This window comes from Elephantulus edwardii, unplaced genomic scaffold (assembly GCF_000299155.1).
Source record: "Elephantulus edwardii isolate Elephantulus edwardi_28Jun2011 unplaced genomic scaffold, EleEdw1.0 scaffold00178, whole genome shotgun sequence".
NCBI lineage: Eukaryota > Metazoa > Chordata > Mammalia > Macroscelidea > Macroscelididae > Elephantulus > Elephantulus edwardii.
In genome coordinates, this window is record NW_006399928.1 from 5,455,710 (window position 1) to 5,472,665 (window position 16,956).

The 16,956-nt window shown below is 37.4% G+C and overlaps 1 protein-coding gene across 4 annotated transcripts in view; it reads right to left on the bottom strand.

Moving 5' to 3' along the window:
* Positions 1-16,956, bottom strand: part of PHKA1 (phosphorylase kinase, alpha 1 (muscle)) — a 742,463-nt gene that overhangs the window by 61,957 nt on the left and 663,550 nt on the right. For 3 of the 4 annotated variants that reach the window (XM_006895993.1, XM_006895991.1, XM_006895992.1), the window contains one exon: positions 12,684-12,854. In XM_006895993.1, the coding sequence (XP_006896055.1) occupies positions 12,684-12,854 (171 nt within the window). Of the gene's footprint in view, positions 1-12,683; positions 12,913-16,956 lie in introns of all 4 variants that reach the window. The other variant, XM_006895990.1, reaches the window with a different exon arrangement.

The window sequence follows — 16,956 nt, forward strand, 5'->3', positions numbered from 1 at the left end:
AAACCGGGTGGCTCCTTGGAGGCAAGGATTCTGAGGCTCTGTCTAACTTACTTCAGACATGTAGTGAGGAGAGACCGGTCCTTGGAGAGGGACATGATGCTTGGGAGGGTGGAGGAACGGCGCAGGAGAGGAAGGCCCTCTATGAGGTGGATTGATTCAGTGACTGGGATAATTGGGATGGGAGTGTACTCAACAACAACAAAAAAGACTTGTTAGAGTTAGTAGACAAGTTTAATAGTATTGCAGGATACAAGATTAATATCCAAAAATCAGTGGGATTCCTCTACAGTAACAAAGAAAATACAGAGAAGGAAACTAAGAAAGTAGTACCATTTACAATAGCCAACCACAAATTGAGATACTTGGAGTGAACAAAACTAGAGACACAAAAACCTGTACAAAGAAAAGTACACATTTTTTTCAAGACACAGTAAAAGACTTAAATAAATGGTAAAATGTCCCTTGTTCATGAATAGGGAGACTCAATATTGTGAAAAGGACAACCCTACCAAAATAATCCCAATACAGATAATATACTACTTTTCCCAAAGAGATTGAAAGGGAAACTGCCAAGATCATTTGGAGAGGAACGACATGCTGAATAAGCAAAGCACTTCTGAAAAACAAAAATGAAGTGTGAGGTATAGCACTCCGTGACCTCAAAACCTACCACAGCATGTTGTCAACAGCCTCCACTTTGTCAGAAGCTGCCACATCATCAACAGCCATGTATCTGTTCCAGTCGATTGACTACGTACTTTGGAGGGAATCACTGCTGTTTCCTTAGACCATGCAGGGTCCCTTCAGCTCAAGAGGAAAGGAGCAGGACAGCTGGAGCAGCTCAAGTGAGGAGGAAGACCCAGTTCTAGAAGGGAAAAACCAAGGCTAGTTGGTTTCCCATTCAGGTACTTTGGGGGCATCTCTGCCATTTGACCCTCTGCCCTGCAGGTCATGGGCCAAGAAGGAAGCACAAATATACAGGTCCTTCACAAAACATTGCCATACTCTGGGTTACCAGATAGTTACAATGACCTAATATCTACTAAGAAAAGACTCACATAATGTCAAGAAAGCAGCATTCTGCATCAGTTATCATGAAAAAACAAAATAATCCTTCTCCTAAAAAAGCAGACCCAATGAATACTCCAGATGGTGAGAACCAGAAGAAATATGTTGGTGTGGAGCTATTTGAACAGCTACAGAAGAAGATGCAAATGATAGAAGAAGCAATTAAGAAAGCAAATACTCCAGAGACAATAGTCCATAAGAAATATATTGAGGAGGAGCAACTTGAACAGCTATGGAAGAAAATGCAAAAGATGGGAGGGGGAGTATTGATTGTATAGATAAAGAGGTATAAGAACTTAAGAAAAATCATCATAAGACAGAAAGAGTACAGCTAACACAGTACTAGAAATAACAGAAAAGCATGAAAATTCAATCCAGAATGCTAAGACTGAAATTGCAGGAGTGTCCAACCTGCTGGTAGCACAAAAAATATAACTGAAGAGATGGAACATAGAGTCAGTGAGTTGGAAGGCAAAAGCCTCACTGGAAACGTACTAAAACAAAAATCACAGATGAAACATAAAGAAAAAAAACCATTAGAATCATGTGGGATGGCATCAAATGGAATAACATACACATGAATTAAATTCCAGAACAGGGGAGTGACAAAGAAAACACTGAGAAAATTGTGGAAGAATTACTAGAAGAAAACTTCCCAGGGATTTTTGAAGAAAGGGGAAAAACAAATTCAAGAAGCATAGAAAACACCAAACAGACTAGATCCAAGAAGAAAAATATCAAGACGTATAATTGTCAAATTCTCTAAATTAAAAGATATGGATAGAGGGAGCTCTGGTGGTCTAGTAGCAAAAGGCTTGCACTGCAATCCCAGAGATGTGCAGTTCAAATTCACCAGTTGCTCTGCTGGAGAAGGAGGGACAATCTCTTCCTGTACCAGTCAGATCCCATTTGACAGCACACACACACACAAAATAATTTTAAAAAAATAAAAAAATAAAAGATATGGATAGAAATCTAAAAGCAGCACAAGAAGAGCAAAGAGTCACCTACTAAGGGGAAATGACTAGATTAAGTTCTGCTTTCTTGGCAGAAATCATTTAAGCTAGAAGACAATGGGATGACATATACAGAAAGTTTAAAGAAAATCATTGCCAGCCAAGGATTCTATACACAGCAAAGTTGAAGGAGAAATTATAGCCTTTGCAGAAAAGAAGAAACTTAAAGAATTTGTGAAAAGAAGACCAAAACTACAAGAAATTTTTAGTGAAGTCCTTCACACAGAGATGTCAAAGGAAAGAGCATAGACTATAGTTATCAGAAACAACAGAAAAAGAAACATAGCAAAATGGCAAAAGTGAAACGTGGCCTGATAATAATCACACTTAATGAGAATGGACTAAATGCACCAAGTAAGAGAAAAAAGAGTAACAAAATGGATTAAAAAACAACAACAAAAAACCCCATCAATATGTGGCCTACAAGAGTACAAGAGACACATCTAAATAAAGGAGGGGGGAAAGACAGACTCAAAATCAAAGTCTGGGGGGGAAAAATATACCAATCAAATGGCAACCTCAAAAGAAGCAGGAGTGGCAATTCTAAACTCCGATAAAATAGATTGCAGAACGAAAACCATAATGGTACAATAGATCAAGAAGACAACATTTGTAATGGTACAATAGATCAAGAAGACAACATTTGTGCACCCAATGCATAATACCTGCAAAATACATAAAACAGTGGTTAACAGAATTGCAGAAAGAAATAGACAGCACTACAATTGTGGTAGAAGATTTAAACACACAACTATCACCAAAGGATTGGTCAGCTCAAAAGAAACTCAACAAAGATGCAAAAGATCTAAACTATACAATCAACCAACTCAACCTTGTGGATGTATTCAGGGAATGGCACCCAACTAAAACTCAGTTCACTTTCTTCTTAAGTAAGCACGGTACATTCTCCAGGACTGATCAGATATTAGGACACAAAGCAAGCCTCAACAAATTAAAAAAACATTGAAATAATACAAAGAATCTTATCAGATCACAATGCTATAAAACTAGACACTAACCACGAGGGTAAATTTTATAAAATAATCCTCTGGTGGCCTAGTGGCAAGAAGCTGCAACTGCAATCTCAGAGATGCACGGTTCGAATCCACCAGATGCTCTCCTGGAGAAGGAGGAACAATCTCCTCCTGTACCAGTCAGATCTGATTTGACGGTACACACAAAAAATAATGAAATAAAATAAATAAAAAAATAATCCATGTGAAAGCTAAATAACTCTCTGCTAGAACATGATTGGCTTATAAAAGAAATAAAGAATGAAACTAAAAAGTTCCTTTCCAAGCATAATGTCCCTCTCTAAGGAATAACTTCTAGCAACATACCCAACCTGTCTTTAAGAGGCACTCTGGCTTCACCTTCTCCAACGCGTGTCTGTTCTTTTGGATCCCACAGGATATTCAGTACATTTCTCCAACACCAAAACCCAAAGGTATCAATTCTTTTGTCATTCTTATGGACAGCTCTCAGAGGATTAGCATGTGCTTGAAAAGATTGTGGCCTGAATCAGGTGCACCTTAATCCTCAAGCTGACATCATCACTCCTCAATGATTTGGAGTGGTCCCAGACTAGAGACTTTACCAGTGTAATCCTTCTCCTGATCTCTTAGCAAGATGGATTGTGGATCCAAGTAAGATGAAGTCATTAACAATTTCAATCTTTCCTTTATCATTATGTTGCCTATTGGTCCAGTAGTAAGAATTTTTGTTATCTTGATTTTGAGATCCATATTGAAGGCTGTATTCTTTGATCTTCCGTATTCTTTTACTTCAAGTTCTCCTCACTTTCAGCAAACAAGGTTATGTCACCTGTATAACAAAGGTTATTAATGAATCTTCTTCCAATCCTGATGCCATATTCTTTTTCTTAGAATCTAGCTTCCTGAATAATTTGCTCAGCATACAGATTGAATAAGTGTAGAGAATAGATACAGCATATGAAAGGATATCTGCATAGGAATTCCTTAAGTTCCTCTTTTTCTGTAAATGACTTAATATCTCTTTCATATTTGATGAACAGCTTTGCTGTATACTAAATTCTCAGCTGATAATTCCCCTCCCTCCCCCACTTTTTGTATATGCCATTCCGTTGTCTTCTTGTTCACATGGTTTCTGCTGAGAAATTAGAGCTTAATTTAAATGGTTCTCCTTTAGAGGAGACTCTTTGTTTCTCTTGAGTTGCCTTTCTGAATTTTTTTTAGATAATAGTTTTTTTATAATAATTTTCCCTCCCATACTTTACTTTATTGACATTATGTTTCACCATTCCTGTGCATTGTGTCTTATAAAATTAATAATCATTGGATTATGCCCACCATTACCCAGTCCTTTCACGTCCCCACTGATTCTTTCCCATTTCCTTTAGGTCCTCCTTCCACCCACCAAATTGTGCAATCCTGTGATTTTGTCACTATCCTTCCTCACTCCTCTGCTTTCACCTCTTCCTCCCTTGGGTCCCCATACATGTTTTACTAGTTATCCTTCAATTTTTACAATAACGGTCTTATGCAGTACTTGTCCTTTTGAGACTGAGGTTAGTTTACTTAGCATAGTGTTCTCCAGTCTCTTAGCAGGACAAATGTTGGAGAGGATATGGAGAGGAGGGAACTCTCATACACTGTTTGTGGGATTTTAAAATGGTACAACCACTCTGGAAGGCAGTTTTCTATTTTCTTAAAAAGCTGAACATAGTTCTGACTTGGTAACAATGATATAATGATGCTGTGGTTATTGTGTGTCATCGAATCACCTGCGACTCATAGTGACTCTATGTACAATAGCCCTAAACCCTGCTCTATCCTGAACCAAACTCACTGTCTCTGATACACCTACCTCCATTACCCCAGCGACTGAACCAATCCGTCTCATAGAGCATCTTCCCATCCTACGCTGTCCCTCCACCTCCCAAGCATGACATCCCTCTCAAAGGACTGGTCCCTCCTTGCAACGTGTCCAAAGTATGTCAGATGAAGCTTCAGAATCCTTGCCTCTAAGAAGCAGCCTGGTCTAATCCTCTCCAGGATGCACTTGTTTGTTCTCCTAGCAGCTCATGGTATAGTTAATACACCAGCACCAGAGCTCAAAGGCATCCACTCTCTTTTTATCATCCTTAATCACTGTCCGTGGAAGGAGGAGTGGCGTCCACGTCCATAATAGCTTGCCTCCAGAAACCCTATGAACTTGGAGAGAGGATGAAAGGCACCCAAGCGTCAAGGACTCTCCTTCATAGGGTTGGTATGAGTCGCCTGCGACTCGGCGGCACTTAACAACAACAACAACAACAACAACAACAACAACAACAACAACAACAATCACTGTCCAACTTTCTTATTCATAGCAAGTAATTGCTATGACCATGGCCTGTATCAGGTGCACTTTAGTTTCCAGACTGACATCGTTGCTCTTAGTACTTTGGAGAAGTTTCTGACAGCAGACTTTCCCAATGCAATTCGTCTTTTAATTTCCTGGCTGCTGGTACCAAGAGTGTTAATTGTAGAGCCAAGCAAACTGAAGCTGTTAACAATCTCAATCTCTTCACCATCCATCATGTTGCTGCCAATTGGCCCAGTGGTGAGAATCTTTGTTTTCTTGATATTGAGCCTCAATCCATATTGAAGGTTGCATTTCTTGACCTTCTGCATCAAGGACTTCAGGTCCTCCTCAGTTTCAGCAAGCAGGGTTGTGTCATCTGCATAATGCAGACTGTTGATAAATATCCTGATGCCACATTTCTCCTCATGGAGCCCAGCTTCCTGGACAATCTGTTCTGCATATAGATTGAATAGGTATGGAGACAGAATATATTCCTGACACACTCCTTTCCTGAATTTGAACCAGACAGTGTTTCCCTCCTCCATTCTAACGACTGCCTCCTGGTCCAAGTATACGTTTCACATAAGCACAATCAAGTGTTCTGGGATTCCCATTCTTCTCAGAGTTAGTTTGTTGTAATCCACACAGTCAAATGCCTTTGCATAATCAATGAAACACAGATAGATATTCCTCTGGTATTTACTGCTTTCAGCCAAGAACCATCTAACATTAGTTACAATATCCCTAGTACCATGAACCCTTCTAAACCCAGCCTGCACTTCTGGCAGTTCTCTGCTGATGTTCTATTCCAGTCATTTTTGAATAATCTTCAGCAGAATCTTGCTTGCATGTGATATTAATGATATTGCACTAGATCACTGAAAAGCCAAAGCAGAGGGAAGAAATCAAGATATTAAGGAGCTGAACAGAAGATTTCAAAAGACTGCTCAGGAAGACAAAGTATTACAATGAAATATGCAAAGGGCTGGAGTCAGAAAATAAAAAACTCCAAACTCACTTAGCATTTATTAAGCTCAAGGAACCTAAGAAACCTCAAGTTGCAATATTTAAGGATGCTTTGAGAAGAATATTAAATGATCCAGGAAGGATTAAAAGAAGATGGAAAGAGTATACAGAGTTGTTGTACCAAAAGGAATTGTCAGATACAGAAGAATTTCAACAACATGACAAAGAGCCTGTGGTGATAAAGAAGGAAATTCAAGCTGCTTTGATAGAATTGGCAAAAAATAAGGCCCCAGGAATTGATGGTATAACAATTGACATATTTCAACTAACAGATGCTGCTCTAGATGTGCTTGCCAAGTTTTCCCAAGAAATGTGGAGGACAACCAGTTGGCCAACTGACTGGAAGAGATCAATATTTGTTCCCATTCCAAAGAAAGGTGATCCAACATGTTGTTGTTGTCTAGTGTCGAAATTATTGAATATAATGATGAGTAAAGAATATTAAAAATTACATTCTTTTTCGATTTACCTCTATGGCTTCAAATTCACAACATAAATTTATAGAATTAGAGACCATAAAAGGCAATAAGTTATGTTAATAGGGAAAAACAGTTATGAAAATAGGGTGAAAGTGGTCGCAAAGCTGGAAGACTTGAGTCAGTGTTGCCAAATTGTACATGTAGTAGCAGTAGAATCGATATATGTTTTGCCACGTACATTCTGAACAATAGCAAATAAAATTTTCAAGTAAAAAAAAATCTGAAAATAGAAACTCTGTATGACTCAGCTATTCCAACTACTAGGAATATACTCAAGGAAATTAGAACTGAGACACACTTGGAGATTTGTACAGCAGTGTTCATACTAGTGTTATCCACCATCTCAAGAACATGAAAATAGCCCAAATGTCCAACCACAACTATTTCGATTGAGATATTGTGGTACATTCACAAGATGGAATACTACACAGCATTCAGGAACAATGATTATTTAAAAACCAAACAACAAAATGCTTCCTGTATTACTTTTATTTGTCTATCCTTGTTTTTTATTTTTCAGAATTTGACTACGATATATCTTGATACTTTTCTTTGGAAGGGTCTACTCTAGAATTCTCTGTTTTTCTTGAATATGTATTTTTTCATTTTCCATGATACTGGAAAGGTTTTCATCTAGTACCTCTTCCATACTTTTCTCAGTGCTTGTATTTTTCCTTCTGTTCTGATATTTCAGTCACACATACGTTCTTGTGTTTTTTGTTATCTCACATGACTCCTAATGATTTCTTAATTTTTGTTTTGTCTTCTCACTGTATATTTTTCTAGTATGTTCTCATTGAGGCTCTTCTCTTCTTTCTCGCTGACTGTCTTCTATCCTTGTATCTTCCTTTTTTTGTCCTTCGAACATGTTGAAAATTTCTGCAATATTGGTTTATTTACTTTATATTGTATTTTCATGATTATGTTGTTTCTAGTACTGTGTTGGTTGTACCTTTTTTGTCTTGTGATGATTTTTTAAATTCCTGTATCTCTTCTGCCTTCTTGTCTCTGGGATATTCTTCATTGGGTCCATGATCTTTTCTGCGTTGTCAGAAGTTTTCATTGACACTAGAGGTTGTTCTTGGTATATGTGAGGCATGGTATATGCAAATAGCTGCCCTGTTCCAGAGCTGGATGGGAGGGGCAACCTCCATATGGAGCTGGACAAAGTCCCTGGGAGTACACCTTTTGGGAGCTATCCTTCTCAAGGTGAGTATGCAAGTATCTGTCCTAATCTGGAGCTTGATGGAAGAGAGCAGCTTCTTCTTGGAGCCAAGAAAAGTACATGGAGTGTGGCCCTCTGAAGCTCTCCTCTCCACGTCACAGTGCATTGTGCCAAAGCTACACAACTTTTTGACTAATCCTGCTACAAACTTCACTCTTGATCCTGGACTCTTTGATCAGGATCACCTGACCTTCAATTCATCATCCTTTGAAACTTGCAGTATGTGACACTTTTGTCACTTCATTGCTAACAATGCTGGGTTTGACAAAGCGAGTGAGCACAAATGTGAGTCTCTTCCAGTCATTTAGTCTTGTAGCTTTTTCGTATCTCTTAGCATAGATTGATGACCACACTCATGGGCGCATTTATCTGCTGAAAAATCTCAATTGTATTATCTCAATTCTTGGGACCTTATTTTTTTGCCAATGCTTTTCATGAAGCTTGCATTACTTTTTTCCTTTAAAACCATCTGTCCTTAATTATATGATACATGTTGTAATGGTTCACTATCCACCAAGTACAGTGACTCTGTGTACTTCTTTCATGTTCTTTTGACACTTCCTGTACCATTCCCGTAAAATCCTTTGCTATTGCAATTCAGGGAAAGCATTTTTTTCTTCAGTTTTTCCAGCTGAAAAAAAGAATTATGACCATGTTCTATTCTTTTTGTTTTGCTAACTTCAGGTCTTTACACATTTTGTTATAATAATTTGATATGTCTTCTCAAGTTGTTAAAATTTTTCTGTTCACCTTTCTTCCTCATCTCTCCCCTTTGTTTTGGCTTCTCTATATTGAAGGCCAGGGTGCTTTGGTGGTCTAGTGGCAAGAAGTTGCACTGCAACCCTTAAGGCATGCAACCAAGGCAGTTCAACACCACTAGCTTCTCTGTGGGAGAAGGATGGGCAATCTCCTTCCATACAATTAAATTGCCTCTAAAAACCAGCCAGCAGCACAACAAGATAAAGGTAAATAATCCAATTGAAAAATGGATGTGAACAGACACTTCACCAAAGAAGACATTCAGAGGGCTAACAAGCACATGAAGATATGCTCAAAATCCCTAGCTCCAAGAGAGATACAAATCAAAACAACTGTGAGCTATCATCTCACCCCAGTCAGAATAGCAAAATTTAACAGAACAGCAAGCAACAAATGCTGGTGAGGTTGTGGAGAAACTGGAACCCTTATTCACTGTTGGTGGGAGTGTAAAATGGTGCAACCACTGTAGCAGGCAGGATGGTGCTTTCTCAAAAAGTTGCAAATAGAGATACCATTTGACCCAGCAATTCCACTACTGGGAATATACCCCAAAGAAACCATAACTGCCATGCAAGCAGATATATGCATATCCATGTTTATCGCAGCTTTGTTCACAATAGCAAGGAGTTGGAAACAACCTAAGTGCCCATCAGCAAATGAATGGATAGAGAAGCTGTGGTATAGACACACAATGGAATACTACGCTGCATTTAAAAACAAGGAACTCAAGCAATATTATTCAAAATGGGTGACCCTGGAAGACATTATGCTGAGTGAAATATCTCAGTCACAAAAGGACAAATACTGCATGGTGCCACTATTGTAAAACAGGACTGACATTGTGATTGTGGGGAGAATGAGAAAGATGGGTTAAATAATGTATACTGTATTGAAGCAGATGAGGGAGAAAACTGTTTAATAGGGATATGTGATTAGGTATTTTTGTCATGATGGGAGTCCAGAACAAAGGCTTCATAGTGGAGTGGACCTGGAGGGAGGGGTTGTAAAACAATGAAAGAATTTTTCTTCTACTTTTCCGAGAGGGGAATGTATTGAGGGGGAGGGTTGAGAGGAGAGAAAAGTGCAACAATGAATGAATGGAAATCCAAAGTCTCTGTAAATTTTCATTGAAATTAATAATTTAAAAAATGACCCACCACAACAAACCAGCCAGAGGGTCAGCTATGGGTCTGTTCCACCTCTGCTGTACATAACAACAACAACACTACTACTACTACTAAATAGAAGACCAAGTTTCAGAGTCTCTTCTCACATCTATTTTGGTCTTATCTTTTATTTTTAAATTTCAATAAATTTTTTCTTTTATACTAATTTACTTGCAAAGTTCATATATTGTTTTTAACAACAGATCTTTCCCATTTCCTTTATGTAGCCCCCCTTCTTGGTGTTTTTGATGCCATCCCACAGTATATGTGATGTCTTGTCATAAATATTTAATTCATCAGCTCATCTTTTAGACTAAAAATGTACATTATTTTGGGAACTCTTTCTTACCTTTTCTCAGATTAAAACTGTTTAACAAATGCAATATTATAATTATGCTAAACAGTCCAAATACTGTGTAACCAATTCATATTTTTGTTGAAAAAGTAGACTTTGTAAAGACATTTAAAGGTACTCTGCATTATTATGGTAATGACAAATTTAAAGATCTGAGAAGACCATAGTGCTGCTTACTCATAGATCTTAATCATAGTTGCTTAATTTCATTTTTTGCTTCCTTGGGTAAGTCTTCTAGAATTTCAAAGCATTAGTTGTTTTTTTCTTCCTGAGCTTGTCAATATTCTTCCAGACAGAGTTGGATTATATTTTCGAAAAAGGATAAGTTAATTTCTGAAGCTATCAGTCCAGACAATCTTTTTAACAAGTACCTAGGAACCTCATTTTTTTTATTGTGCTGAAAATATATATAGCTAAACACATGCATATTCAACATTTTTTATTTATAAAATTCGATGACATTGTATGCTTCAAAGTATGCAACCATTCTCACCATTCTGTACCAAACATTCCAATATAATTTTCATAAACTCAGTACTCCTTAACCAAAAACATCAACTTTTTTTTCTCCCCTCATCCCACTCTTATTGTTCTTGTTGCTGCTGCTGGTAGTTGTTGCCAAGAAGAAGGCTACAGCCTTATACACACACACACACACACACACACACACACACACACACATAATCTCAACCTTATGTACAGCAGAAAGGAACTCTACCTGATCCTGTGCCATTGTCACAGTCTCTGATGTGCTTAAATCCATTGTTGCAATCACCGTGTCAATTCAGCTCATTAAAGGTCTTACTCTTTTTTATCAACTCTCTCCATTTCTAAGCACGAAGTTATGAGTTTACTCCTTCTGATAACATACTCAAGGTATATGAGGAACAATCTTATCATTCTTGCTTCTAAGGAGCACTCTGGTTGTTCTTCCTTCAAGAAAGATTTGTTTGCTTTGTTGATAATCCATGTTATATTCAATATTTTTTGCCACAATCATAGCTCAAAGGCATTAATCTGCTGCTGGTGATCATTAATAACTTTTGGTTTCCATATATTTGGCTAAGGAACCTTGGTGGCATATTAGGTAACATACTGAGCTATTAACCAAAAGATCAGGCCTTTGAATCCACCAACCATAGAAGAAACATGAGCAATCTTCTCCTATAGAGATTTGCAGCCTCAGAAAACAGATCACTTTGGATTGAAATCTACTATACAATAGGAATTTTAATTTGGCTTATATATTTTACTATTTCTTATAAGGAAGATCACATAGTGTTTGTCTTTTTATGACTGACTTATTTCATGTGATATCTTTTTTCAATGTTTATCCATCTTGTGACATGCACCAGGACGTCATTTCTGTTTATGGGTAAACAGTATTTCATTGTATGTATATAATGCATTTTGTTTATCTATTCATCTGCTGTTGAGTATTTCAATTCTTTTCACTAGCTAACTTCTATGCAACATTGATGACAAATGTATACTTTATAATTATACTTGGATTATGGAAATTCATTGTAACAGATATATATTAAGTGCTATCTATGTTACCTATTTGCATTCATTATCTAAAAGAACATTTCAAGATCTATCTTGAAGTAAAATGCTGTCAACGATAATATTCATATGCATATAAAGAGGCCCTGTTAATGCAACTACTATTCAAATATATGAACCAACTGATAATGTTAAAGAGGAGGAAATTAAGTATTTCTACTGATGTATGAAATTGATCAAACATGCAATCAAGATGCATTAATAATAATTGGTGATTGTAATTAGAATGCTAAAGTCAGAAATACAGAAGAATTGGTAGTTGGAAAATACGGCTTTAGCAATGGAAATGAGTTTAGTCTCTAAATGCTACTGTTGTTTTTTCCTAGTTATATTGGTTATACACATTAACCACATTTCTTAAAATAAAATTTATGACCTATAATAGTTCTTTAGTACCAAATTTATTTTACCAGTTGCAAAAATAGTTAGAAGTCCCAAACTGGGATCCATAAGCCCAACTGTATAAAATATTGGAAAAGTGATGATTTTTAAAAATTTAATAAGCAACATTATAGAAATAACAATGAAGAGATCCAAATTATCAATACCACCACATCAGATCCACAGTTTCATTTTTATATTTTCTTTAGGTTTTGTCATTATACATTTTATATAATTGCTGTCAGGTCACATATTAGCCAGCTGACTAAGGATTTCACAGGAGGAAATGAGACAACCACAATGCATTATGCTCACCTTCTGTAAAACTTTCCATACTTTCTGATAAAATCCAACAGGCACCCTGTTCAGTGCCCCATCCAATCTTCTTCGACGTTGCCACTGACCTTGCCGATTATCTATATAAGTCTGTTGACCATATGTGCTAGTAAAGGATACACCACTTGGAGTCATAGAAGTTCCAGGTGACTTGGAAGAAGAATAAGAAGAAGGAAAAGAACATAAATCAAAAGTTATCTCTGTTCCCCTAACAAAGTTACATCACTAAACACACTTAGATTTACTTCTTTATAATTACAAATCCTATATATGAAACATGCAAGATAAAGAGGTTACAGTTAAGCTAGTAAATGTACATATTATGAAAAATGCAGCATTGTAAGCATGTTTCTTTTAGAAAAAAATGTAGCAATATATAACAAGAGTTATAAGAATAGTCATTACATGGGAGATTGGCATGGAAATTCCATTATGAATTTATACTTTGGAAATAATTCAAAGGAAGAAAAATATGTCAATCTTAAAGATGTTCATTAAATTATTATAACAGAAGACTTAGAAGCAATCTAAAAATCCAAAGGTAAGGAAATGAATGTAGAAAAAAATTATTATAAACCAACTCAATAAAATAGTATATTTCATAATCTCAAAGGCTTATTGTTGTTATTAAGCGCTATCCAGTTGGCTAATAGTCATTGCAACTCTATGACAAACAGACCAAAATCTTGCCCTATCTTGTGTCCCCTTCGTCCTTTCCTAGCATGACTCCTTTTTTTCCAAGGACTGGCACCTCCTGACAACATGACCAAAGTATGTGAGCCAAATTTTCAACATTCTTGCCTCTAAGGAACATCCTGGTTGGACTACCTCCAAGATAAATTATCCTGGTTTTTTTTTTTCAGTATGTGAGATATTTAACACTTTTTGCCAGCATCACAATTAAAAAATTTTAGTTCTTCTTTGATCTTCTTTATTCATTGTCCGATTTCCACGTGCAATATTAAACTATTGGAAAGAATATATCTTGTGTTAAGCACACCTTGTTGTTGTTAAGTGCTGTCAAGTCATAGGCAACTCACAGCTACCCTATGAATGGAAATCCTGGACACCAGTATAATTTGCGTCTTTTCTCCGGGTTCATAGGGTTTCCAGAGGCAAGCTATTATGGAAGTGGATGCCACTCCTGCTTTTAAAATTACTACAATTCACAATTACTTTAATAAAAGTTTCCAGAAAGATTACGTTTTCATTTATTTACTCATACATATTTTGCTTCTTTCTCCTCCCCTAATTCACTTTGTAATACATGTCATGTTCAGATTGTTAATGTCTAATCAGCATGTAATATCTAGTCATCCATTCCTTTCAGACAGTTCTTCCCTTCACCTATTCCAGTATAGTGATGATTTAGGAAATCATCTATCTATTACATCAATGTTCTTTAGCATTTAGAGGTTCTTGATGTGAGACTTTGCCAATGCAACATTTAATTTTATTTCTTGATGGCTTCCACCATGTTCATTGTGGATTCAAGTGAAATCAAAACCTTTACAACTTCAATATTTTCTCCATCTATCATAATTGGTCCAGTGTGGGGATTTTTGTATCCTTGATATTGAGGTATAATTCATATTTAAGGGTGTAGACTTTGATCTTCTTCAGTAGGTGTTTCAAGTCCTCTTTATGTTCTGAAAGCAAGGTTGTAACATCTGTGTAAAGTAGGTTGTAGATGGGTCTTCCTTGAACACTGAATTTTTTTTTACATCTTTTTACACATAATCTAGCTTCTCTGATTATTCCCACAGCATACAGGTTGAATAGATGTGGAGAAAGGATACAACACTGAGCACACCTTTCCTGATTTTAAACCATGAAGTGTTCACTTGGCTCTGTTCAAATGACAGCTGCTTGGCCTATGCACAGCTTCCACATGAGCACAATTAAATTTTCTGGAATTATCCAACTTTTCAATGTTATCTATAATTTATTATGATTCACACAGTTAGATAGATGCCTTGACATATTCATTAAAACCCAAGTAAATATCTTTCTTACATACTCCGCTTTCAACCAGGATTCATCTAACATAAAAAATTATATATCACTTTAAATGGTATATTTACACAACAGAATACTATGCAGCACTAAAGAACAATGTTGTTGTTATGTGCCATCGAGTCACTTGCAACTCATAGCGACCCTATGTACAACAGCCCTAAACTCCTTTCTGTCCTGTGCCAATCATACTATCTCCAACACACCCATCCCAATTACTCCAGTCACTGAATCAATCCATCTCATAGAGGGCCTTCCTCTCCTGTGCTGTCCCTCCACCCTCTCAAGCATGATGTCCCGCTCAAAGGACCTCCTTACAACATGTCCAAAGTATGTTATATGAAGCCTCAGAATCCTTGCCTCCAAGGAGCCGCCTGGTTTAACCCTTTCTAGGATGAATCTGTTTGTTTTCTTAGCAGTCCATAGTATTCTCAGTACTCTTCTCCAGCACCACAGCTCAAAGGCATCAATTCTCCTTCTATCCTCCCTAGTCATTCTCCAACTCTCTGATGCATAACAAGTAATTGCAAAGACCATGGCCTGTATCAGACGCACCTTAGTCTCCAGAGTGACACCATTGCTCTTCAGAACTTTGGAAAAGTCCTTAACAGCAGACTTTCCCATCGCAATACTTCTTTTAATTTCCTGGCTACTGCTGCCAAGAGTGTTGACTGTGGAGCCAAGCAAACTAAAGCTGTGAACAATCTCAATCTCTTCACCATCCATCCTGATGCTGCCAATTGGTCCAGTGGTGAGAATCTTTGTCTTCTTGACATTGAGCCTCAATCCATATTGAAGGCTGCAGTCCTTGACCCTCTGCAGCAAGCGCTTCAGGTCCTCCTATGTTTCAGCAAGCAGGCTTGTGTCATCTGCATAACGCAGATTGTTGATTGATCTTCCTCCAATCCTGACCCCACATTTCTCCTCATAGAGCCCAGCCTCCCAGGTTATCTGTTCTGCATACAGGTTGAAAAGGTATGGATACAGGACACATCCCTGGCGTATGCCCTTCCCAATTTTGAACCATGCAGTGTCTCCTTGCTCTGTTCTGACGACTGTCTCCTGGTCCAAGTATAGGTTTCTCTTTAGCACTATCAAGTGTTCTGGGATTCCCGTTCTTCTCAGAGTCAGCCACAGTTTGTTAAGATCCACGCAATCAAACGCCTTTGTATAGTCAATGAAACACAGATATACATTACTCTGGTATAGTATTCATAAAATATGACACAACTTGAGAGAGTCTAGAAAGCATTCTTTTGAGTGAAATAAGTCAGTCAGAAGAAGACAAATACTTCATAAGACTGCTATTGTAAATTATAGAAGGATAACTGAGGAAAATATGTATAAATGACCAAAAGAAGAGAGGGAGGAGGGTGAAGAAAAAGGGAGGAGGAAATTCACTAAAATTTCAGAGGTTAGTAGGTGGATGGGGAGGTGACAAAATAGAAAAGTCGTAATGGAGATAAGAATAGATGGGGTGATAAAATACATAGATCCAAGACACTAAAGAGCTGAACAGAAGATTCCAAAAGGCAGCACGGAATGACAAAACAAAATACGACAATGAAATGTGCGAGGAGCTAGAGTCAGAAAATCAAAAGGGCCGAACTCGTTCAGCATTTCTTTCTTTTTTTTTTTGTTCAGCATTTCTTAAGCTCAAGGAACTGAAGAACAAATCAAACCTCGAGTTGCTACAATCAAGGATGCTTTAGGCAGAATGTTAAATGATCCAGGAGATATCAAGAGAAGATGGAAGGGATATACTGAGTGAGTCATTGTACCAAAAGGAATTGGCAGATACAGAAGAATTTAATGAAATAGCATTTGAGCCAGAGCCTATGGTGATGGAGGCAGAAGTTCATGCTGCTATGAAGGAAATAGTAAAAAATAAGGCCCCAGCAATAGATGGTATACCAATTGACATATTTCAGCTAACAGATGCTGCCATGGACGTGCTCTCCTAGTTGTGCCAAGAAATCTGGAGAACAATCACTTGGCCAACTGACTGGAAGAGGTCTATATTTGTTCCCATCTCAAAGAAGGGCTGTGGAAACTACAGAACAATATCATTGATTTCACATGCAAGCAAGATTCTACTGAAGATTATCTAAAAACGACTGGAACAGTACACCAGCAGAGAACAGCCAGAAGTCCAGGCTGGGTTTAGAAGGGGTCGTGGTACTAGGGATATTGTAGCTGATGTTAGATGGATCTTAGCTGAAAGCAGAGAATACCA